The following is a 27792-nucleotide window of genomic DNA, read 5'->3' on the forward strand; positions in this document are numbered from 1 at the left end:
GTTTAAACAAATTGTTATTTTAAATTTGAAACTATCGCAGTACACGGAGAGAAATCTGTTGCTATTATTGCTTGCAGAATCTTTACAAATTTTATTAGTCACTGCTGAATAGAATTTTAGCTTGAGGTTATAATAATTTATATACGAAATCATCTATTTAATGTAATGGAGAGTTCGATGCAATAAAAACAAAAAGCAGCTGCTAATTTTGCACGAAATCTTTATTATAAATATAAAGAGAACGTGCTATAAAAGTATTAGATTCTTCTTATAAGAATCGCTCGAACTCCGACTGATTTTCAGGCGGACTTTATACAACACAATCTTACCTGCGTATACGCACATATAACTCACACACACATATATTTTTCTGGATGATTTTGAGGAACGGAACGAGTAAAACGCGGTGACGTTTGCAATAACATAACCTAACTATTTTCACATGTTGCTTATACATTCAAACACGAATAAAAATGCAATAATTTTTAACTAATATACTTACTATTAAATAAATATTATCTTTTTATAACAGCAACAAGTATTAAATACTACATATAATATATAATGTTTTACAGGACGACAAAACTGTCCAGAGAAATATATGTGTGTGTGAGTTATATGTGCGTATACGCAGGTAAGATTGTGTTGTATAAAGTCCGCCTGAAAATCAGTCGGAGTTCGAGCGATTCTTATAAGAAGAATCTAATACTTTTATAGCACGTTCTCTTTGTATTTATAATAAAGATTTCGTGCAAAATTAGCTACTGTTTCTTATGCTTATTGCATTGAAAGTATTTTTACAATAAGTATATGAATCCATGCTAAAAATATAAGAGAAACGTTAAGCAATTTAAGTAATGTGCTCTTTCGAGTAATATTAGCAGCAGATTTCTCTCCGTGTACTAATTTCAATGATGTAAATAACAATTTTTGTACTTAACATTTTTAAAATAATAAATTTATTGTTCACAATTTTTACTATAGATAAATAAGTCTTACATTAAATATTACCTCACAAAAAAAAATAAAATGTACAGTTATAAGAAAAAGTTGCAACTCTGTAGCACATTCTGATAAAAAGTGGAAGTTAAACAATAGAAATTTGTTTAAACAATTAGTAAAATTAATAATCTTTGATAGTGACTGGTTACATTCGGCCTGAAAAGTTGCAAAATTGAGAAAAAATCGCAACTCTTTAGCTCAATTAGATAAAAACATGTAAATAAACAATAATAATTTGATTAAACAAATTAGCAATTACATGGAATAATGTTTAAAAATCAATATTTGTGTTATTTATTCATAATCTAGGAAAAAACTTTGATAAAATTAGTAAAAAATATTTTTTAACGATTTTTTTTATAATTTTGAAATTTATGGGGTTTGTTTGGGGCACTATAAAAAATAGTTAATTTAAAAAAATAATTAAATAAACAATTTAGCACTATTCTTTGAAGTCTTCTGAAGAGAAACAGAGTTTGCTGAATGAAAAATATTGATTTTCAAGGATTCTATACACGGAGAGAAAAAAAAGTAAGCGGCTCTACCTGTCGGTAGAGCGGTTGCGTTAAATGCGAAACAGCCGTTCAACTTGAGGTTAAGCACGCTGCTTACTCTCGAGGGGAGAACGGTTCTCCTTTTTGGGGAAAGCGGGTAAACTTTTTGGAAAGTAAGCGGCTCTATTTGTGTGGAGAAGAGAACCGATACTCCTCAAAAAGTATAACCGTTCGACGTTTGCGGCGCAACTGCTGCGCTTTATAAAGGGAAAACAGCGCTCTCTTGCCAAATCAAACGGCTCACTTTTTTTTCTCTCCGTGTACCAATTCTGAGAAAAAGTGTTTTTCCCCATGCATTTTAAATGGAAAACTTTGAGCGCTTTGAGCGACCTCTATCACCCCTCCAAATATGAACCCGAAATATTTTATCCTCTCAAAATGAGACGTCTATACTGAACCGTTCAATACACCTTTTTTCTGTATATTTAAACAACTTTTTTCAATAATTGTTTATCAAAATTTCTCTAAATTCCGTGAGGACCGCTGATCCCAGAGCATTTCTCTATATTTACCCAAAAATCCCGACTCAAAATCTTTTCTTTTTAAATGAGACGTCTATCACGAAACCATTATTTTTTCCCGGATGCCCTTAATTGATTTTTTCTATATTTGATGAAACTTTATAAAGTCAAAAAAGGTATTACTATTATAAATTATATGGTGAGAAATGAAAAATATAGTTTTTAATTTTTTTAAGAAGCTTAAAGAATAATAAAATTATAGATACGAAAAATTCGAAAAGTTCAAAAGTTGTAATTTAATAAACATCCACTATTAGTAATTATTATAATATATTATAATCACGCGTCCAATAATAAATTTGATTCACTTGGCGGGCTTTTTAAAATCTACTCTCTAAATCTGAATATGTGAAATTTCACTTATTGTACGTTATAAGTCGTCCTCTCGATCAATAAGTGCATATACACTTATAAATAAGTGAATTTTTCACTTATTCTGAGTGAAATTTCACTTATTATAAGTGCATATGCACTTATTGATCGAGAAGACGACTTATAACGTACAAATATGTGAATTTTCACATATTCAGATTTAGAGAATACGAAATTCACAAAAAAACTAAAATTCTTGAATTCTGTCAATTTTTTTTACCTTTTTTGGGAAAAAGTAGCATTTAGTAGCTTTTTGACAAAATAAGTAACAAAAAGTAGGCTTGACCAAAAAAAGTGTCAAAAAAGTGGAAAAGTGTGTCACTTCGAAGCCTGCCTCTACTGTCAAAATTGCTGTAACATACGTCTTGTGGCCTGCCATTACATTACTTTTTTATTTCCAATTAACAAAATCTTTTGAATTCAGACAATTAAAAACATTTGTGACAAATGTACGTTGTCAGATTTTGTAAAAAGTGCCTGTGTGCAGAGAAAAACTCGTTCGAAAACGGTTGTAATCAGTAATCGGTAATCAAACTTCTGCGCAAGCGCACGGCAAGTTGACTATCCAGGATAATAAATTTGATTATCTAGATATACTAAACGGGAATATATAATATTTCAGAAAGATAATATTTTTAACTATACAGATAATAAAGTTGATTTTATGTTTTTTAACTATCTACTTTTAACTATCCATTTCTCTCCGTGCACTCTCCCCTAATATTTTTATAAATAAAAAAGAGAAAGATTTTCATAATTTAGATCAGTCAAACGAAATTTGTTATAGAAATAAGCATATAATAAACATTGTTAATCGTAATTTTTTTTCTAATTCTTAAATTTTAAATATTATTTTATTTAAGGGGTAAGGCCACTGTAGAATTTTCAAAACATATGTAAATTTTTTTTTTATTATCTGAAAAAATTCTTTGAACTTTGTAGAATATGGAGCAAAAGGTTTTATACGTGTCTGAAATCGATTTAATTGAAATTTCGAGCCCTTTTACCGAGCGCGCCGGACCGTTCCGCAACGACTACCTGCGTCTGATGGCTACCTGTTTGGGCAGAAACTGCTCAGATGATGATGATACAAATACAGAAGGATGTCTATATGATGCTTTAATTACAGATTAATGGTAAAAAATTTTTAAGAGTAAAATTTTTCATTTTTTCATAGGTATGTTGTATATATCTCAAAACTTTAAACGCGTATTTCTCAAAACACGTTTTTTGAAATTGGCACGCAGCATAACTCAAACAATTTCCAATATTTTTAATCGGATTTTTTCTTACTTCTTTATAATAACATTTCAAAGAGAATGACGTACGGGATTTTCAATAACTTAATTTATACTAGCTGCATATACCTCACTCGCTAACGCTCGTTCGGTTGTAATTAAACTTATTTGTTTTTACTTATTTCTTTGTTTTTATTTATTTGTGCTAAGTAAATATTTACTGGATATAAATATTTTAACTCAAATAAATATTTATTTGCATCAATAAAATATTGATTTTAAAATAACTAAATACTTATTTGTATCAAATATGCAATTATTCTTCATAATTTATTATGTTAATTCAGACTAATATACTTTTAATTGCTTTAAATATAGTCCAAATACTCAATTTATTTGCATCAAAACAAAGCAGTGTTAGATTCAAATAAATCTCAATTTGTATTAACCCTTTAACGCCCAAATGTGCTGATTTTTAACTTCAGTTTCAAGCTCATAATATTGAAAGAACAAAATTATTTAAAATTCTACAAGAACATATCCCTACGTTTTTAGGGTCGCTTTTTCAAATGGCATGGTCAAAAAAAGTGACTGATTACGAATCTGAAGTCAGATTTAAAAAATTCAAAATGGTGGATACAATATGGCGGACAATAAAATTAAAAATGCATAGTATTCGCTTCAAATTTGTTACTTGGGGGTTTTCGAGGTCGCTGATTACGAATCTGAAATCAGATTTTAAAAATTCAAAATGACGGATTCAATATAGCTGGATGATAAAATTAAAACTTTATCCTATTGGCTACAAAGACGTTATCGTATGTTAGAATATTTAACAGGGCATGAGCAGTTAATACGATGCATTTTTAATTTTGTGGTCCGCCATATTGAATCTGCCAATTTGAATTTTTTAAATCTGACTTCAAATTCGTAATCAGCGACTCCGAAAACCTCCGAGTAACAAATTTGAAGTCAATACATGAAGTTTTAATATTGTCGTCCGCCATATTGGATCCGACATTTTGAATTTTTTAAATCTGACTTCAGATTCGTAATCAGCGACCCCGAAAACCCCCAAGTTACAAATTTTAAACGAAGGCGATGCATTTTTAATTTTTTAGTCTGCCATATTGGATCCGCCATTTTAAATTTTTTAAATCTAATTTCAGGTTCGTAATCAGCGACCCCGAAAACACCCGAGTATCAAATTTCAAGCGAATACTATGCATTTTTAATTTTATTGTCCGCCATATTGGATTCGCCATTTTGAATTTTTAAAATCTGACTTCAGATTCGTAATCAGCGACCTCGAAAATCCTCAAGTAACAGATTTCAAGCGATTTCAAGAACTTTGAAAAATTGTATCGGTATCACAACTAAAATTGGATTTAAAAAATACTTCCCAAAATTTTATATTTTTTGAGTATTTTTGAAAATAATAATGGTTAAACGTCACTTTTTGGAAATTTTGACCATGCCATTCGAAAGAGCGACCCCAAAAACATATGGACATGTCCTTGTAGAATTTTTAATAATTTTTTTCTTTTAATATTATAAGCTTGAAACCGAAGTTAAAAATCAGCACATTTGGGCGTTAAAGGGTTAAAGAAATGAATTTTTTTCCATTTCCATAGTAAAAGAATTTTAAAAATAGGAGAGAGTCTCCAGTTGTGAGACGGGTTTTATTTTTGACCCGTAAATTGTAAACGGGTAAACGAAATTGTAAATAAAATACATCGTTCGAAAGGTAACAGAAATACGCAACTTTTAATAAAAGAAAGTGTAGTGTTTCGATGAACTCAAAAAATGTTACGATACATTTTCCGAGCACATCGCTTTTGTCAAAAAAAATGTCTCCAGTTGTGAGACACTCATTAAAAATTGCTAAAATTTAATAAGTTTGACATAAAACGTTATGTTTAGTAAAAATAATTAAATATATTAATAATATATATTATTATATACTAAATAATAATATTTATTCGCCAAAATATGACTATCAAATAAACACAATTAAATAGCTTCAACAAGAGCATTAAAATTGATTTCTTCTGAATCAATTGACTTTTTTCCACTTGACATGCTTGCAAAGTCGTATTTTTATGCTGCCCAGATGGGTGTTGACACCGTCTCACAACTGGTGATATGCTGTGTCTCACACCCAGAAATTGGCGCTATTTTGAAAAAGGAAAATTAAATTATTTTCAACCGTAGATTGGAACAATGCAATATTGCATCACAAAATATAAGGAAAACACTAAAAGAAAATGCATTACATTTACCTTTTCTAATTAATTAACTTGGAAAAAAAGTACTTTGCATTTATTGAAAAAACGCTTTTTAGTCGATTATCACACACAGTGTTGGTATTTAACAAAAACAGTTTATATATCCGCTTCGGCGTACACGAAAAAGTTGGCTCATTTAAAAAGAAATGTTTTTATATAAACCAATCGGCTTTTTAATATTGCATGTTAAAAAAATTGACTGTCTCACAACTGGAGACTCTCCCCTAATAAAAAACTATTTAGAAAATTATATTAAGATTCGTGGTAGAGAATTGCCGCTAAGTAAAAATTAAAAACCGTGTATAGGGTAAACCAGACTGTAGTCGGCCACTTTTCAATTTTGAATAGCTATAAAACCGTATGAGATAAAAATATTTTGTTTGTTGATAATCATTTCTAAGGTGATTATAAACAAATCTAAGCTTTTGTAATTGAAAAAAAAATTTTGTACGGTTTTTGAAAGCTTTTTTAAGTGGCCGATCACTGTCAGATTCTTACTTGTTTATTTACTAATTTTGTTAACGAATAAAAATTTATTTTTTATAAACATGATTGTTTTAATAGTTTTGTGTGATCGTAAGGAACAACATTACATAAAAGAATTCGAAAAAAATATGAAAAGGCACTTTTAAAACATTGTTAATTAAAAAGATTGCCTTAAGTGGCCGACTACTGTCGGATTCTTACTTTTTTTTGTAAATTTTTTTAACGAATTAGAAATTTATTTGTGTAAATATCAACTGTTTATCGATAAAATTGAATAACTCGAGTAAATCTTCACTGATTTTGCTCAATTTTTTTGTTGGATAAAAAATGATAAAAGAAAGAATTACGATAAGGTTATTCAATATTTTGGATACTTTTATAGAACTGAAGCAAAGAAAACTAAACTTCTAAACGGATTTGTAAATATTTTAGAATATTATTAATTGGTTTAAAATCTCGATATATATTATTTACAGGCAATTTTAAAACATTTCGTATTTTTGTATATAATTTTGTAAGAAAGTCAAAAATATAATAAAGAAGGGCAGTAATGTGCAAAAGTTTTAATAATTAAAAAATAAATTATAATAAAACACTTTGAAATCGGTAAAGACGAGAAATTGATTAGAAGTGACCGTGACAACTGATAATTTTAAAGTAATTTGTAATAATTGATTTTAAAAATAGTAATACTTTTGCACATTACTGACCTTCTTTATTGTATTTTAGACTTTTGTACAAAATTTCAGCTCAATTTATAAATATTTGAAGAGAAAAGTGGTTGGAAAAATTACCATTGAGAGCCTAACAATCACATGCTGTTGAATACTCTAGAATTTAATAAATTGGGTTAAATCTCGATATATGTTCCAGGAAATTCCAATACATTAAGTATTTTTTGAAATATTTGAATTTTTTCTAAACAAAATTGGATTCTTTGACATTTAGACAAAACGTAGAGCCTGAAGTACTAAACAGTTTCATAAGGTCATGTTATTCAGTGGTCACGTGCCCCATATACTTTACTATGGGAACACGTGACCACTGAATAACATGACCATAAATACCCTAAAATTTTATTAATGATGCAAAAAGTATTTTGATCCCAATAAAAACATCTTTGATGTAAAAAGATCCGAAAAGTAAAAGTTTTTGCAAATGTCCAAACAATTAGTGAAATAAAAGTTTACCAAGTAAAATTTAGAACTAAAGTTTTAATATAGAATTGTAACAAATATAAAATTTAATTTAATACCCATTAAGTCCCATGAAGAAACCAGACGTTTTATTTAAAAAGTAACAATTGGATTCATAAGAAAATTGAAAAAAAGATAGACCTGTTTTTTGTTTATAATTTCCAATTGTTTAAACAAATTAAAAATAAACAAATTATGCTGAGTATAGGATGTTTTATCCCAAGCATAAACAAATGCATTTTGAGTAAAAAATTGAAAAAAATGTACCTGTTTTTGTTAATTTACAATTATTTAACAATAATATTGTTTAAACCAATTAATAAAAATTTAAAAATTATCGATAATTCTTAACGTAAATCGATTCTGTGTAGAAAATTAAGAAAGTTTTGTATGTGTTATTTTCTTCTCCAGGTCGTATTTTGTTTATAAAATTGTTATTAACAAATTATGCTGCATAAATGTGTTTTATCCTAATTAGTTTGAGTTGGCACAAAACTATTAAATTAACAAACTGAGTTTAGTTTCGTGTTGAATCGAAACTAAATTCAGTTTGTTGGTTTAGTTTCGTGTCGACCCGAAACTAAATTAACAAATTAGATTTAGTTTCATGTCGACTGCAAACTAAACTAAAAAAAAATAAATTAGATTTTTAAACACTTGAATTTATTTTAGTACAGATCAAAAAAAATATCTGAGAAACTCAATTACCTAGTTCTAATTAAAAAACCACAGCTAACAATAAAATATTTAAAGAAATAATAGAATTATAACTTTAATAAAGATATACAGTAGTATGAGGAGACTTCAATAGAATTATAATTTATTTTTAGTTGACATGAAACTAAATTAAACGTAAATTTTTAATTTAGTTTTGTTTTAGAATCGGTCCCTGAGATTTACATGACGTACAAACATGAGAAAAAAATGTTTTTAAATTATCATACATTTAAAAAAATTGTTTATTGGTAATTACAGGGTGTCTAGCGAACCGGGAAATCGGGAAAAACCGGGAAAAACCCGGGAATTTGATTCGACCTCAAAAAACCGGAAAAAACCCGGGAATTTTCTATTTATAGGGTATTTTTTGAATTATGACATACAAAAAATTAAAATTTTTTTCAAAGCGTAATATAATAACACGGTCACAGCTCAAATCGTCAAGGGTAAATTGATAGTATGAAGCAGTAGTAAAAATAATAACTTAAATTTTATTTAAAACTAACTTTAGTACACGTTATATTATAAAAGTTAAAGGATTTTTACTATTATTATTTTTATATAACAATTTATAGGTATATAATACGTAACAAATTTTATAAGAAGAAATTAAGAATCTTCTGTGATATAGGAAAGGCAAAGATTTTACTTTTTAAAACTAAATATGGGGCATTCCATTTCAAAACGATCCTCCTTATAAACAATTGACATTGTAAGGCAATTTTTAAATCATTATTTCTTATATTTATTGAAGCCAAACTTTATTTACTATTAGTGGTTTTAAAACAAAAATTTCTCAACTTTATAATGGTAGAAAATTTTTTTTTAAATAATAGAATTTATGAAAAAAATTAAGTTTGAAAGATAACCTTTTTGAATATCTCAAAACACGTCGCATCCGATTTTTTTAAAACTTATGTCAAAATAAAGCTTAAATATTAAAATCCGATTTTTTTAAAACTTATGTCAAAATAAAGCTTAAATATTCTAGTTTAATTCTATGTAAACATTATAATGAGCAATTCATGGTTTGAGAAATTAATTAAATTTTACAAGTATTTCAAAGGGTATAATGTATGTACCGAGCGGAATTTTTTTTCAAATTTTTCCACACTTCAACCTCTAACATCTTTGTAAAATTTAACAAATTTCTTAAATTCCCCTGAATTGACAATTATATTATAAAGTTGAGAAATTTTTATAAGGGAAATTTTGATATTCTATGTCAAGTTTTTAGAAATTATTGTATAACTTTAATCATTGTAATTTAATAAAACAACATTTAATTACGTAAATAATGTTATTGATAAACATTTAAATAATTATGTTTTTAAATCCTTTGTGAATATCCGGGAAAATTATTCAAGAACCCGGGAAAAAACCAGGAAAAACCCGGGAATTTTAAATTGACGAATCGCTAGACACCCTGTAATTGCATTTAAACAATAATGAAGAATATGTTTTTTTCAAATTTATTATTTTGATATTATGAAAGTAGAAAATATTAGCTTTGAAATAAGATCTTAACTAACTTTCTATCCTTACTAGAACTTAAAATAAATAACTTTGTGTAATGTCGGTCGGTCGTTCTTCAACTGAATATCATAGAGTGGAAGAATGGATTGATAGAACACTACTGCGCATGCGTGATTTGATAGAACACTATTGTGCATGCGTAACATTGATAAAACACTACTGCGTATGCCTAATATTGATAGAACACTACTGCGCATGCGTAACATTGACAGAATACTACTGCGCATGCCTGACATTGATAGAACATTACTGCGCATGCGTAACATTGACAGAACACTACTGCGCATGCCTGACATTGGTAGAACACTACTGCGCATGCCTGACATTGATAGAACATTACTGCGCATGCGTAACATTGACAGAACACTACTGCGCATGCCTGACATTGATAGAACACTACTGCGCATGCCTGACATTGATAGAACACAACTGCGCATGCGTGACATTGACAGAACACTACTGCGCATGCGTAACATTGATAGAACACTACTGCGCATACCTAACATTGATAGAACACTACTGCGCATGTATAACATTGACAGGACACTACTGCGCATGCGTAACATTGACACAACACTACTGCGCATGCCTGACATTGATAGAACACTACTGCGCATACGTGATTTGTGAATATGTATACATGTGTTAATATTGTTTTTAAAAGATATATACATATATATACGGCTAGGGTCGGTCGGTCGTTCTTCAACTTAATATAATAGAGGATAGTTGTTATGAACAATTTAGTGCCGTTCTTTTTGGTCGAGAATTGAATCTTTTTTTCAAATGCTTGACAATTTCACGAAAATCAATATTTTTTAAATTCCCTACGTCATTCTCCAGCTATTGTCATGTAGATAAAGAAAATTTTTTTTATTTTGCTCCAGATTAAATTTTGCACTCTATGTGCTGCGTGCCTCAGAGCTCTTTAAGGGGGGATTCTCAAAAAAAAGTCGGAAAATGAACATTTTTGTTTTTTTGAAATTTTTTTCCATTGAATTAAAATTCGAAAAACGACGTTTTTTGGCGACTGCCTTTTTTATTTTTTAGTTTTAAATAAAACCCATAGTTTACAGACTCACCACGTATGTATATTTTAAGATTCTTTTTGGTTAAAAACCAAATCTAAAAGATTTCCGGTGATTCAAAATGGCGGAATTGTGTCTACCGCAAAACGCTTTATTTTTTCAGAGTCAACTTCACCACACTGTGACAAACGCTTAATTCAATAACTTAGATGTAAAAATATTTTTTGTTGTTGTAAAAATACATCAATTTTAATATGTAAAAAGATTTAGATTATTATTTTTAAAAATGGAAAAAAAATTTCAAAAAACAAAAATGTTCATTTTTTGACTTTTTTATGAGAAACGCCTCTTAAAAAAAGCATCTTATTAAAATGTCCGTAACTCCGTATTTTTTGTTGTTGAAAATTTACATTGTTTTAGTTCAATATACGACTAATAACATACTACATTATTATAATTGTATACGCTTTTCTTCCAACAAAAAAAAATTCTTGAAAACTGGTGTTTTTTTTGGCGTTTATAGTGGCCTTACCCCTTAATCATGAATAAAATACGTGCATATTTTCGATTTGTCAAACAATATTTTTTAAACAAAAAAAAAACAAACAAAAGCATACACAAAAACTAACTTCAAAGTATCGACAGACATAATGAAAGAATTAAATACGAAGATTATTATAGTTAATTATAATTTTCACCAGCAATTTCAGATACTTTCCATGTAATAAATCAAAAACTATTAATACAATAATAATACTATTTTATTCAGTGAAAAATACAAAATACATAAAGAGTATTTACAAAAATTTTTTTTTCCAAAAGAAACAAAAAATTCCCTTTTTGTTCTGTTTAAAAAATAAAGTTCAGGTCGAAAAATAAACAATTTTTAATTTAAACAATAATTCCCGGATGTTTCTTATCTGCAACAAAATAAATGTTCTTTTATTTTTCTTTCAAATGTTGAATAAAAATTGAAACGAACATAAAATTTTTGATATTCAATTTTTCTAAATCTACAACTCTTTACTGAATTTTCAAATATTTATAGTAGATTTTTTTAAAGTGTACTTACATATTTTAAAAATACAGTTTTTACTTTCTTTCGTCCTTTTAATTTAATTATAGATTAAATATAATTAATTACTGATTATTAATAATAAACGGTTTTAATTTACTTTTCTAAAAGTTCTATAATCTACTCACTACTAATGACAGTGGTCATTGGTAACTGTCTTGTTTTTGGAGGTACTTGAGGTGGATTTTTACGTCTTCTCGGCGATTTCTCATCACTATTCAATTGTTGCACCTGAAAAAAAATTTGTTTTTACTTCTTTTTGTCAACTTTAGGATATTAATATTTTTATTTCTAAAAATCTTATCTAATTTTGTATAAAATTAGATAACGTAACTTGCCTGATAATCGATGGCGTTAAATTGCCATTTCCAAGTGTGATTATAAAGAAAAGGCCGATGATCGAATCTATTATCGTCGGGACTGTAAGTTTCCGCGTGACATGATGGTGTCAAAATCGTCATTTTATGACGATTAATTGCGTAGCATCGATAGAAATGTTTCACTTTGTCTGCAATCTAGAGGAAAGAATAATTTTCCATAAAATTAATTCTTGTTATTTCAAATATTCTAAGTTATTTAGAATACCCACCAATAGGACACGAAATAGGTCTGTAAATTCAACTATGTTCAAAAATTAAAAAAAATTCTCTTTAAAATTTCAATTATCTTCAGAAATAATAAAATTTTCAAACATTTTAATAAAATTCTTGGCAAAAATTTAATTATTTTTATAAAGTAATAAACATTTCACAGGAATTCAATTATTTACAAATTGTCAAGAAATTTCATCGCAATAATTCAATTATTTTCATAAATAATAACAATTTTACAGGGATTCAATAACTTTCGTAAATAATAAAAATCTTTTTAGGAATTCAATTATTTTCATAAATAATAAAACTCATTGCAGAATTTCAATTATTTTTAATATACAATTTTAATCAAATTCCTCAAAAAATGTAATTTTTCTTAAAAATTTTATTAAAATTTGTTAAAAGAATTCAATTATTTAAAAATTTTAATTTTTTAAATAAAATTAAAAATTTTTGATACAATTCGTTATGAAAGTTGAATTTAAAGAAACATTCAATTATTCAATAAATGATTTTTTTGTATTTCAATAATAATTGAATTCTAGTAGAATTTTCTAATAAAAATTGATTTAAAAATGAATTTCAGTTTAAATGTTAGATTATAATTGAGGGCGTGGATCGGATAACTGCCCGTAGCGCATGGCCGAAAGGGACTATACCAGTCGGACAGCAGTGAGAGGCCTAGAGGCGCTCACTGTTGTCTGACTGTTATAGTCCCTTTCGGCCATGCGCTACAGGCAGTTATCCGATCCACGCCCTCAATTGTTAAATATTTTTTAACAAATTAATATAGACAGAGCCGTTTTTAGAGGGGGCAAGGGGGCGCTTGCCCCGGGTGCCACGATTTTGGGGGCGCTGCCCGTGTAGAAAAATTTCGGGGCAGTCTGGAGTCCAGAGATTGCCCCAACTAGACGCATCTGGACGGTCTAACTGTGTGCTATATGGGATTTTTCTGGACGGTCTAATTTAGACTTTCTAACTGTATGCTACATGGGATTTTTCTGGACGGTCTAATTTAGACTTTCTAACTGTATGCTATATGGGATTTTTCTGGACTGTCTAATTTAGACTGTCTAACTGTATGCTATATGGGACTTCATTGGCATCACTAGAATTCAAAATTTTTAAAGTACAAATTAAAGTAGGGGAGCGTGGGGTAATGGGAGCTTTTAAATTTCACGTACTTAAAAGCCTTCAAATTCGCTGTAATGTCTAGAAAATCTTCTACAACCTTTGTTTATATCATTCCAAAACAAACGATCACATTCTTGACAAATTTTTAGTAAAGACAAGGGAAAATGTATTTTTTGAGTTTTCGTTGTAAAATGCAAAATATTTCTAAACATCACCATAAGTAGTGAAAATCGTATTATTTAGTTCTGTTTTTTCATTATATTATAGGTGAATATGTGTAGATATGTATACTTGTATAAAAATCGAAATAATAATAAAATTTGTTAATGTTTTTATTTTTTTATTTAAATTTTGTCCTGTAAGAATTCTGTGGGGTAATGGGAGAATTAGTGTCAGACCAAAGAATTTTCGTTACTATGTTGCGTCTTTCGTTATTTCTTTGAAAATTGTAAAATATATCACCTTATGAAAAAACTTTTAATTAAAAAATAATTTTTGGTGGGAAAAATGAAAAATTTAATTTTTTTTTCAAAAATTTTTTATTCAATTATAATTTAGGAAAAAATTTATTCTAAGTCTAAAGTTTTGGCTTCATTGTAAGTATTAACACTTTTTTCTATTAGAAAACAAAAAATATTCCTAAAATATAGACATTTTTTAAATTTCAAGTGAAAGCTCCCATTACCCCACAAATTGGGTGATCGCAAAAAATGTATTTTTTTTTGGAAATTTTTTTTTTTCCAATTTATTTTCTCTTTTTAAGTTTCTTATTAAACATAATTAAGGATAAATAACGAAATGAGTAGGAAATGACAAAAACAATGTATTATTATAAAGATAAGTTGGTTTTTTTTACTAATTTTCCTTAAGGGGCTCCAATTCCCCCACGCTCCCCTACAATCAAGACTTTAGTGCCCGATTTGTCTGTCTTCTTTGAATTTATACATGGATTGTCACTTCAAAATTCAATGGAATAATTTAGTATCTAAAGAATCGTTCAAAAATAAATATTGTAGGTTTATATGAATTATTATAAATAAAATTTTCAATGAGTTTAATTAAAAATTCTAAAGATCTTAGATTTTTGAAAAATGCCTAATAATTCAAATTCTCCTGAAATTAGATAAATTTTTTAACATATTGTATTTGATTAATTATTAAAAATAATTTATCTGTAGAAGAATTTTAGTTAAAAACACTATAAACAATTGAGTGTTGGAGAAGTTACAGATTATTGTAGAAATTTAATTATTTTCAAAAGTAACAAAATTCTACACAGAAATTCAATTATGTTCAAAAATTTGTTTAAATTCTCATCAAAATTTCAATTATCTTTATAAATAATAAAATCGTTCTCTGAAATTCAATTATTTTCCAAATTTTTAACAAGATTCTTGGCAAAATAAAATGTAAGCAAAAATTTAATTACTTTCATAAATAAAAAATCTTTCACAAAAATTCAATAAGGATTTACAAATTTTTTATAAGTTTCTTCTCAATAATTCAATTATTTTTATAAATAATAAAATTCTCAAAATTTTTTTATTATTCAAAATTTCTTAGTTAATCTCAGAATTTCTTAATTATTTTTAATACAATTTTAATCGAATTCTTCGAAAAGTGTATAATTATACTTAAGAATTCTATTGAAATTCGCCATAAGAATTCAATTATTTAAAAAATTTTTGATAAAACTGAAAGTAATTCATTAAAAAATGGTTAATGATTATAATTGTAGTAAGAATTATTTATTTAAATATTCATATATAATAATTAAAATAATTCGGAATTATTATGTGTAATAATTTTAGTCATAGTTTTCACTTCGTCCTTATAAGCAACAGAATATATGACACTGGCATTGATATAGTAAATTAGGAGAGTTCACACCCAGACTTCAGTGGCCGTGCGGTTTAAATGCTTCGAGTCGGGTCGTTAAGGGTGGGGGGCGTGAGTTCGATCCCACATGCGAGCGGATATTTTTCATTGTAAGTGTTATATAAAATAATAAAATTACTGTATTTAATCTGTATAAGTGTTATAAATTAAAATTGTAAACATGTTTGTAAATAATGTTAAAGGCCTGTTAAAGAATGAATTTAAAAAATGTACCAATTAACGCAAATTGTTTTTTTATTAAAATTATCTTTCAATATTACTCTTTTAAATAATATTTACTGCTAGTGCAGTATATTATTTATTTGAAAATAATATAATTATTATAATAATAAGTTATTGTCATTAAATACATATACACACATATATATGAATAACAATAATATTTATTTATTATTAATAATTCATATTTTCACATTACATTGAATAAACGTGAGAACCGAGTAAATTTGGGTAAATTATTTAAAATTAAAAAACTGAAATATTGAAATCGAACCTAAAATTTGAAATATTAGTACTGCTCATTAGCCCTGATTAGCTCGTCCAGTCTGGACCAACGCGTGGTTCGATCGTCACTGGTCTGATTAGCCCATGGTCAGACAGTCTTTTCAGCGCCCAGTTAGAGAATAGACTGTCTTTCTGGCACCACACTAGAACCCAACAATTTTTCTACACGGGTGAATTTGGAAATACAAAAAGTTTTTAGCGTAATTTTTTTGTCTTAAAAATGTAATATTAAAACAGTGGATTATTTATTTTTTTTATTTCATTAATTTTCAGTCAAAAAATTTTGTGATTTTAAAAAATTTAAAATTGTTATGATAGTTCTTGAAAGAACAAATTTTCAAAAATCTGCAATACATGTTTCATATTACCCAAATAAACGTTAACATTTGAAGTTTGAATAATTCTTCTGGATCATATTTCGTTATTAATTGCATTATTGTAATAATTAATATTGTATAATAAAATTGTAATCATTGTAATAATTTTAATTTTTTTAAAAATTTAACTTTTAATAGTAATAATTATATGTGGACGTCCACATGAATAGGGCCCATTTTGGCACTATTGGAGTTAACTATATGGGCGTATTCCTGGCAAAATTTGGAAAATTGTGAGTGGTCTTAAAAATTTTTTGGTTAAAAATTCGCTGAGTTACAGAATTTCAAAGTTTAGAACGCCAAAAACCTCATTTTGAGAAAAACGGAATTAAAGATTGCGATACCAACTAATTGTTCTTATAATTGCTTCTTCTTGGAAGTTATTCAGATAAGAATTGTTTCCAGTTCAGGGCACCTTGAAGATAAAAAACCAACAGGTTTAAAATTTTTAAAACCACCCCACCCCCTCTTAATTTTGAAAATACGAAAAATCGACAATATGGGCCCTTTTCTAAAAAGGACAGTTTTTCTATTAAAAAACCATTCTTTTACAAGATTAATGATTAGGTACAATTTTATTGTGACATTTGAAGAAAAAGAATAGATATTAAACTTATTTAAAATTTTTTGACAGTCTCTATTATGAAAAAATTGACGCAATATTTAAATTTTCATTTCGACAATTACGAAAAAAAAGAATCTAACTTCAATATCTCTGGTTATTCTGGTAAGTTATTCAGATAAGAATTGTTTACAGTCCAGGGCACCTAAAAGATTAAAAACCAATAGGTTTTTAATTTTTAAAACCATCCCCCCCCCTCTTAATTTTGAAAATACGAAAAATCGACAATATGGGCCCTTTTCTAAAAAGGACAGTTTTTCTATTAAAAAACCATTCTTTTACAAGATTAATGATTTGGTACAATTTTATTGTGACATTTGAAAAAAAAGAATAGATATTAAACTTATTTAAAATTTTTTGACAGTCTCTATTATGAAAAAATTGACGCAATATCCAAATTTTCATTTCGACAATAATAACGAAAAAAAGACTCTAACATCCATAACTCTGGTTCTTCTGGGAAGTTATTCAGATAAGAATTGTTTACAATCCAGGACACCCTAAAGATGAAAAATCAAGAGGTTTTAAATTTTTCCACACCTCCATTTTTAAAATTCGGATTACTTTTGCAAATGACCGACAAAATGGGCCCTTTTCATTTTTCTAAAGAACCAATGAAATCAAACAGTTAAATTATCGATAAATTAATGAAAACCGCATGATTTGACTTGTCAAAACATGTAGATTGATAATAAAAAATAAAAAAAAATTAAGATTTTGCTCCAAAATTACTAAATTGCAATTATCTCGAAAACTAGAACCGACAATATGGGCCCTTTTCATGTGGACGTCCACATATAATAATATGGTTATAATATTGTAATAATAATTATTATTATTGTAATTATTACACGGAGAAACTTTTAATACCACTAATTCTTAAAACTGGTGAGACATTTTAGTATGTTAGGTTAGATTCAAGGGAAAAACGACATAGGTTATAGAAATTGCTATTGAGACTATCAAAAACACTCATTCAGTATATATTTTACAGTTCTTCATAAAGAAACTAACGAAAATTAGTATGTTGTTTTAGAAAGAAAATAATAATTTTTGCAAAGTTGGGAAAGCCATGAATTAAAAAGAAACACAACAAATAAATTGTCTATAGATACTCATAGTGTTCTAAGTCGGTTATATTACCCAGAGAATATTACCGAGAACGAGAATATTACCGAGAATATAACCGACGATTAAATTCTCTGAGAATTTAAGAGAATGTGACATAACCTCACTTTTGTCGTTACACTGTGGTAAATTCGATTGTCCGACGTTGTGTTTTTATTTAGTAGTTGTTATTTTGTTAATTAAAGTGGCTATATTTTTAAAGATTTAAAAAATGACAAAACCAAAGAGTGTAAAATGGAAATATTTTAAAAGCAATGAATACAAAAACAATTAAATTCTTCTGTAAATTTTGTAAACAAGAATATGCCACAAATGCTATATATTAAAGGTACTTGCACAGCTCTACTGACTGCAGGTTGTCATGGTAACACATAAGAGCAAGAGAGTCAGAAAATTCAAATTAAATGGTTTTTCTCTCTTACTCTCGCAGCAGAGCTGACAGAAAGCCTTTATTCACAAATAATTTCAAAATATTTATTTAAAAAATTTTTTAATTCATTGTATATAATGTTAAATATAATCCTTATTCTTTATTTATCTATATTCAAAAGTATCTAAACTTTTATTCGTATTAAGTTACGCATATTTTATAAACCTTATAAATGCAAATGACATTAAATTTATAACTTAAAAAATTTGTGGTTTTACTTTTTTTTATTTACATATATAACTTGAAGAATTTTTTTAGATAAAAGTAATCATCGCAATTGTGCTGAATTATATGTATTTATATTAATAAAAATAATAAATATACATTATTTAAATAAATAAACTTAAATTCTCAATATTCTTTTAAATTCTCTTATATTCTCTTTAAAAAATTAAATTACCGTAATTTCCTCAGGGAAATTACCCCAACTTAAATTCTCGAGAATTTAAGAACACTAGATACTCATAGAGACGATAGTGATACTTGGATCTGATGGTAGATGGCATTAGTGTATGTCACTGTAACTGTAGGTAAATATATTTAACACGACGTAAGAACCTAACCTATATTATTAACGCACACACGCACACGTAAGTAAAGACACGACGATTGGTCACGGAAACGGGAAACCGAAAGATCGCACGATTCGTTAGAAGTACACAGCTGAATCGTCCTTATATATTAAACGAGTGGAAAAATATGTGCCTTCGAGAGAGAGCATTTTTTAAAATAACTTACTAATCAAATTATGTAAATAAGTAAAAGTCGTGAAAAAAATTATGTTATATTGAGGAACAGTTCTTGAATTTAATTTGGCATGAGGAGACATTCACGTTTATTAATAAAAGTTTTTTTTCTTTCATACACGTGTGAATTTCAACTTCGAAAACATTAGGGTTAGTTCGCGACGTCAGGTGATGGACTCGGTGATGCTCGGGCGAAATCGGTTAAGTCCGCCCGCAGTCCTTCCAAAATTGGTATGTTACGTTAGAATGTCTGTTATATATTCTATCTATATGTGGGAAAAAGGTTAGAATTACCGTATTATTTCACAAACAAAAACTAGCATTTTATTCTTTTCTAAAGAAAAATAAGACTATTTCTAATGCAGATAGTAATTTTTGTACACCGAAGGTTGCTTAATATATAACGAACTTATCATATTTTCGTATTAATGTTGAAATTATTAGCACAACGCACGAAAAATCCTCACATTCTAACGTACTTTTAGAATAAAGATAACCAAATATATTCAATATTAGAAGAAAAAGTTTCTCCGTGTATTATAAAACTTTATGAGGAAACAAAATTTGAATAAACAGTTTTTATAAAAATTTTAATTATGTTTTATAATCTAAAAAGCAGGTTTTTTTTTTATTTTTAGAGTAATATATTTAAAAACTACGAAGCATATTTATAAGTAATCATATAATTTTCTACAATAAATAAATGATATTATTTAAAAGCAAATAACCTTAATTAAATACTAATAATACTATAATTTGACAACCGAAAAATAAATTCGTTTACATTACATAACCTTATATTATTAAACAAAAAAAAATCAGTTTTCTTCTGAGGTTCTCGTAGGGTCCTCGTGACATTTCCTTTAAAGGTTAAAAGCATTATAGTGTGAATTTTTAGAAAAAATTGAATTTTAAAAAGGTTTTAAATTAAAATCTTTGGAAATCTGAATTGATCATATTTTTAACTAACAATTCTGTGGAATTAATTTTTTTTAAAAAGTTTAATTGCAGATTTTAAAAAAATTCTATTTTCTAATACAGGCAAACCTCGCTACGGCGGAAAGCAATTAGACGATTCCCCGTAGAGAGGTTCGTTAAAATGCTATTAGTGAGTGAACGTTCAGGGATGTATCAACCATTTTAAATCATATGATCTTTAAATATGAAATAGAAGTTATGATAATTTATTAATAACCTTATTTAAAAATATGTATTAAAAATCATTGAATTATTGCAAAGAATTTTGTCAAAAAATTTGAGAATAATTGAATTCCTTCGCAGAATTTTATTATTTATGAAAATAATCGAATTCTCGCAAAATATTTAATTGAAATTTATAAAAATCTTAATTAAATTCTTTTGAAGAATATCTTTAAACTTTTTTAAAATAATGGAGTTTCTTTAATAGTTATAATTGAAAATTTTTAAAGTAATTGAATTATACAAAGAATGTTTTTAACTTTTTAAAATAATCGTGTCTGTTAATAGGTAATTTTTAATATTTGATTTTTAAAGTTTATTAAAATTGTATTGAAAATAATTGAATTCCTCAGGAGAATTTTATTATTTATACACCGAAAAAAATCTCGATGGTATTATTAACTATGACCTTATAGTTAATCTTAATCTAGTAAAAGTAATAAGGATTCCTAATCATTATGGTTAGGATCGCTAGGTTGATTCAACAAATTCAAGCCTGACAAAAACAACCCTGCAAATCCTAGTCAAATTGACTAGGATTTTAGTAATTTTGCCTATTTCCATAATGCGCACGCGTCTGCTTCTGTTCTGACAGTGTTTACCTCTATATCTTTCGCGTCATTTATCGTAATTTCCTAAAACGATTTTTTATCATTACTCGCGTCTATTTTTTGTACATAAAATGGAGTTCTTACATACATCAAAATTGCTGGTTTCTCGGAACCTCTGGAAATATAGATAGTCCATGTTTTAGAAAGTAAACTATTTAATTATATTAGTCAATTCTTTCAGACTTTTTTGGTTAGGTTTCAATATAAATCGTCGAAATTTTTACGCACGTGGTGACAACATTTTTACTATTTCAATCGCGCAGTGTGTTTGAAAATTTACCTTTGCAATAATTTCCCAGTAAACGAAAACTAATTGAAATGAATTAAAAAGAATTCACAAAGAGCTTTCGTGAATCCCGCTTTGTGACAAATACGAATTGGAGCCATGATGCAATTTTCCTGAATTCGTGAAACTGTATTGAACTTCCGAACCTTCTATCCGTACCAATTCACTGGAGAAGTTTTGAGCCTTTAATTTTTTTCAATTCGTTAGCACGAATTCAATGCATTCCTTGGCCATTTCTTTCGAATGCGAATTCGTTTGGACAAATTGGTACATATTGAATTAAATTCAATTGAATATACAAAGAGCTTGAGTGAATCCCGCTTTGTGACAAATACGAATTGGAGCCTACCAAAAATGTTAATTCGTTTCAATTCATTTGAATTAGTTTTTTTTTACTGGGTTGTGTATTTAAATTTATTTTCATTTGAATGTCATAAATAATTAAAAATAAATAGTTTTTGACAAGTGTATAAAATTGTGTACTCGAAATGTATAAAACATCATCTGATTATGAAGGAGTTTACACCGTAAGCCTTAAATATAAGCCTCCGCGCGCATAAACGGATATACCTCCAGGAGCATATATTTGCGCCTGCGCGAACACGTGGTCAAGGCAAACTCTTTCACAACACAGCTGCAGGCAAACACTTTGCGCAGACGCAAGTATATCCTCATGGAGGCATATCCGTTTATGCTCGCGGAGGCTTATATTTAAGGCTTACGGTGTAAACTCCTTGTAAGTATTGTATTTTGACTCGAAAATCTACACGTAGAGAAATCTGTTGCTATTATTGCTTGCAGAATCTTTACAAATTTTATTAGTCACTGCTGAATAGAATTTTAGCTTGAGGTTATAATAATTTATATACGAAATCATCTATTTAATGTAATGGAGAGTTCGATGCAATAAAAACAAAAAGCAGCTGCTAATTTTGCACGAAATCTTTATTATAAATATAAAGAGAACGTGCTATAAAAGTATTAGATTCTTCTTATAACCCACATAGCACAACTTTTCACTGTAAGGTTACCTGAGACGACATCTGTAGGGCTTGTAAGGTTATCAAGTAAGAGTGTGGTAAACACGATGAAGTCTAAAAACTTCCGCCTTACTGTAGCCTTACACATGAAAGTCACTGTAAGCTTACACAGTAAAGTCACTGTAAGCTTACACGGTAAGGTCATTGTAAGCTTACACAGTAAAGTTACTGTAGGGTTACACGGTAAGGCCACTGTAAGCTTACACGTAAGGTTATGGTAAGGTTATACTGTAAGGCTGTGGTAAGGTTATTATTAAGTTGTAATGTTGAGGTAAGGTTGTGGTAAGTTTACAAATTATAGAAAATATTAACAAAATAATTAATAATCTAATTAAAAAATAAATATTAAAAAAAATTAAGTTTGTTGCTTTTCTAAATTTTGGAAACCTAACATGAAACAGAAAATTTTGGAAACAAATTTGGGGGCACTAGGACTCGAACCCGGGATCGACGCGCATAAACCTAACACTCTAACTAACTGAGCTAAGTGGGGAACTGAGGAAGAGAAAATCAATTTTGCTTTTAAGGTGCACTAAGAAGAGAGCTAACTCCTTAAAAGCAAAATTGATTTTCTCTTCCTCAGTTCCCCACTTATCTCAGTTAGTTAGAGTGTTAGGTTTATGCGCGTCGATCCCGGGTTCGAGTCCTAGTGCCCCCAAATTTGTTTCCAAAATTTTCTGTTTCATGTTAGGTTTCCAAAATTTAGAAAAGCAACAAACTTAATTTTTTTTTAATATTTATTTTTTAATTAGATTATTAATTATTTTGTTAATATTTTCTATAATTTGTAAACTTACCACAACCTTACCTCAACATTACAACTTAATAATAACCTTACCACAGCCTTACAGTATAACCTTACCATAACCTTACGTGTAAGCTTACAGTGGCCTTACCGTGTAACCCTACAGTAACTTTACTGTGTAAGCTTACAATGACCTTACCGTGTAAGCTTACAGTGACTTTACTGTGTAAGCTTACAGTGACTTTCATGTGTAAGGCTACAGTAAGGCGGAAGTTTTTAGACTTCATCGTGTTTACCACACTCTTACTTGATAACCTTACAAGCCCTACAGATGTCGTCTCAGGTAACCTTACAGTGAAAAGTTGTGCTATGTGGGAAGAATCGCTCGAACTCCGACTGATTTTCAGGCGGACTTTATACAACACAATCTTACCTGCGTATACGCACATATAACTCACACACACATATATTTTTCTGGATGATTTTGAGGAACGGAACGAGTAAAACGCGGTGACGTTTGCAATAACATAACCTAACTATTTTCACATGTTGCTTATACATTCAAACACGAATAAAAATGCAATAATTTTTAACTAATATACTTACTATTAAATAAATATTATCTTTTTATAACAGCAACAAGTATTAAATACTACATATAACCCTATTGAAAATCCCCATATGGGAAACCACATGGGAAACCACATTGGATCCTATGTCAAAAACCATGTAAAACCCTACTTCCATGAAGGAAACCACGTGGTTTACCATGTGGTTTCCCATGTCAAACCATATGGGAAATTGAGACAGGATTTTAGTTAGGAATAGACATGGGAAATTTAAACAGTTCATCTATACATAAAACCATATCAAATCCCACATGTTTTTCCCAGTCAAATCCTAAACCGAATCTCATGTGAAAAACAGTATCATTTATTTATAATTATTTTCCCAAGTCAATCCCCAAGTGAAAAACAGTATCATTTATTTATAATTATTTTCCCATGTCAAATCCTAAACCAAATCCCATGTGAAAAACATTATCCGCCTTATTGAATATCCCTACATGGGAATCCACTTGGAATTTTACAAGGGATTTCACATAGGATTTTATATGGAAATTGACATAGGATTTCATGCAAGATTTCACCTAGGATTTAGTGAGATATCACATAGTATTTTATTAAAGATCCAATGAAGAAATTTTCAAAGGATTAAAAATTATTTAATAAAAAATTAAATAATAAATAGTATTAGTGTTACAAGTCATCAAAAAAGTAAAAAAACTATCATTTGAAACACGTCCTCTCTCCTACAGGTTCTCAGCTTTTATATACTTCCAGAATCGTCTCAACAGCGAGAGAAGTCACTTTCGCCACCTAGCGGTGAAAGTATAGGAGCGACAGTAATCTTTAACATTACTAAGGAAACCATGTGGAATACCACGTAGGATTCCATGTGGTTTCCTACGTGGGGATTTACATGGGATTTTACTTAGGAATTCATTTGGGAATTTATTTCTACTTAAATTCCTAAGTAAAATCCCATGTAAATCCCCACGTAGGAAACTACATGGAATCCTACGTGGTATTCCACATGGTTTCCTTAGTAATGATACTTAATTCCTATACTTTCACCGCTAGGTGGCGAAAGTGACTTCTCTCGCTGTTGAGACGACTCTGGAAGTATATAAAAGCTGAGAACCTGTAGCAGAGAGGACGTGTTTCAAATGATCGTTTTTTTACTTTTTTGATGACTTGTAACACTAATACTATTTATTATTTAATATTTATTAAATAATTTTTAATCCTTTGAAAATTTCTTCATTGGATCTTTAATAAAATACTATGTGATATCTCATATTAAATCCTAGGTGAAATCTTGCATGAAATCCTATGTCAATTCCCATATAAAATCCTATGTGAAATCCCTTGTAAAATTCCAAGTGGATTCCCATGTAGGGATATTCAATAAGGCGGATAATGTTTTTCACATGGGATTTGGTTTAGGATTTGACATGGGAAAATAATTATAAATAAATGATACTTTTTTCACTTGGGGATTGACTTGAGAAAATAATTATAAATAAATGATACTGTTTTTCACATGGGATTCGGTTTAGGATTTGACTGGGAAAAACATGTGGGATTTGATATGGTTTTATGCATAGATGAACTGTTCAAATTTCCCATGTCTATTCCTAACTAAAATCCTGTCTCAATTTCCCATATGGTTTGACATGGGAAACCACATGGTAAACCACGTGGTTTCCTTCATGGAAGTAGGGTTTTACATGGTTTTTGACATAGGATCCCATGTGGTTTCCCATGTGGTTTCCCATATGGGGATTTTCAATAGGGAATATATAATGTTTTACAGGACGACAAAACTGTCCAGAGAAATATATGTGTGTGTGAGTTATATGTGCGTATACACAGGTAAGATTGTGTTGTATGTAATGTGCTCTTTCGAGTAATATTAGCAGCAGATTTCTCTCCGTGTAGTGTCTATTAAAAATTAAAATACCAAGTCGTGTTTAGTGTAGTGGTTATCGTTCCGGGTTTCAAAGTGCGTATTCGTTAGGTTCAGGTGTTCGCGTCCCCCCTGCGTCAAATATTTATTTCATAAGTTTAAATTAATTCCAAGGTATATAAATGCAAAGTAATATATAAATATGTTTAAGAAAATAATTATTTTTTTAATTATATTTACTTTTTCTCTTTTATTGGATAATAAGAATTTGATTAAGAATTTCAAATAATTATGATACACAGTGTAAATATAATATTATTATCCTAGTCAATTTGACTATTTTTTCCTGATTGCATCTACTAATTTTCCTGGTCACTTTAACTATGCTTGAATTTTATTACTTTGACTAGGATTCTATAGTTGGCTCCTCTCGTAACTAGGAAACCTAGTCAATTCCTGGTATACGGGTGCTAGGCATTTTTTTCGGTGTAAAAAATAATTTAATTTTTGCGATGAATTTTAAACATAATTATTTTTTTTAAATTACTTTGATTTGTTATTCTATTTATTTTATTATTTTTCATGTTTATTTTTTATAATATATAAAATATATCACAAAATAAACAAAAATTATTAATCAAATATAAATTAAATAATTAAAATAAAAAACCATCCGTATAAAAAATAAAATTCGAAACTTTTCGGCCCTGAATTTTATGGCACTCACACAGTCACAACTCTCACTGATATAATCCCTTCTACTTCTACCTGGCGAGTTTCCGCCGTATAGAAGTTCGCCGTAGCGAGGTTTGCCTGTATATATTTAAGTGAAGAATTTCCTAATAATTGAAATTTTGTAAAATTGAATTGTAAACAAATAAATTTGAAAATTCCCAAAGAACTTTTTCAAAAATTATTATACATATAATTGATTTATAGAAGAATTTTACTTAAAAAAACTGAAAAATATATAATTTTGGAGAAGTTACAAATTTTTACAGAAATTCAATTATTTTCAAGAGTAATAAAATTCTTCGCAGAAATTTAATTATTTTTATAAATAATCAAATTTTTAACAGGGATTCAATTGTTTTCACAAATAATAAAACTCATCGCAGAATTTCAATTATTATTTATAATACAAATTTTAAACAAATTTTTTGAAAAATGTCATTATTTTTAAAAATTTTGTAAAAGAAAATTCGTCGAAAGAATTTACTTATTTGAAAGTTTAGGGTAAGTGTGGGTATTCCTGCGAGTGACACAATTATTGCGCTTTTCAAAAAATTATTATTTTCATTTTGAAATATACGCCTAATTTTTTCAAAATCCTTAATATGAAACGAGTAGATATGCAAATTAGGTAAAGAGAGACAGTCTAATGTTACTTATCCTCGAAAGAGAAAGAAAGCAATAGCGTTAGATTTTCTGCGTTATAAACAGAGACCGAATTATGTTATTTCTATTTGGAAAGAGGAAGAAAGCAATAGCGTTAGATTTTCTGCGTTATAAACAGAGACCGATTTATGTTATTTCTATTTGGAAAGAGGAAGAAAGCAATAGCGTTAGATTTTCTGCGTTATAAACAGGGACGAAAGGTCTGCTCGAGTACCTGGCCTATTGTCTAAAGGGTTTCTTTCAACCAGTAGGCAGTCTATTGAGTGACCAGTGAGCAGAGAGAGAGAGAGAGAGTTGCATTGGTAGTCTATTTTATACTTGAGTATATACATATATACACTGTAAAAAATTTAGGGAGTTAACGGACTCGGGAGTTTGGAGTGAAATTTTTGGAGTTGAAAATCAACTCCAAAAGAGAGTTAATTTCTAACTCCCTTCATTCAACACCCGCGCGAGTTATTTTTTCATTGGGGAGTTAGCATTTGGGTGTGAAGTTTTAACTCTCTTTATTTAACTCCCCTGGCATTAACTCAACAATGGGTGCCACTTTTATAGAATATCCTGGGAAGTTAAAATTTAACTCTCTTTTTTTAC

The 27792-nt window shown here is 28.5% G+C and overlaps 1 protein-coding gene across 4 annotated transcripts in view; it reads right to left on the bottom strand.

The window, feature by feature from the left end:
• The window catches only part of LOC122507523 (glutamine-dependent NAD(+) synthetase), a 122989-nt gene that overhangs the window by 7123 nt on the left and 88074 nt on the right, over positions 1-27792 (bottom strand). For 3 of the 4 annotated variants that reach the window (XM_043620283.1, XM_043620281.1, XM_043620282.1), the window contains exons 11-12: positions 12352-12528; positions 12142-12244 (exon numbers count right to left, since the gene is read on the bottom strand). In XM_043620283.1, coding sequence (XP_043476218.1) covers positions 12142-12244; positions 12352-12528 — 280 coding nt within the window. Of the gene's footprint in view, positions 1-11799; positions 11859-12141; positions 12245-12351; positions 12529-27792 lie in introns of those variants that run through there. The other variant, XM_043620284.1, reaches the window with a different exon arrangement.

This window comes from Leptopilina heterotoma, unplaced genomic scaffold (assembly GCF_015476425.1).
Source record: "Leptopilina heterotoma isolate Lh14 unplaced genomic scaffold, ASM1547642v1 Lhet_47, whole genome shotgun sequence".
In the NCBI taxonomy this organism is placed as follows: domain Eukaryota; kingdom Metazoa; phylum Arthropoda; class Insecta; order Hymenoptera; family Figitidae; genus Leptopilina; species Leptopilina heterotoma.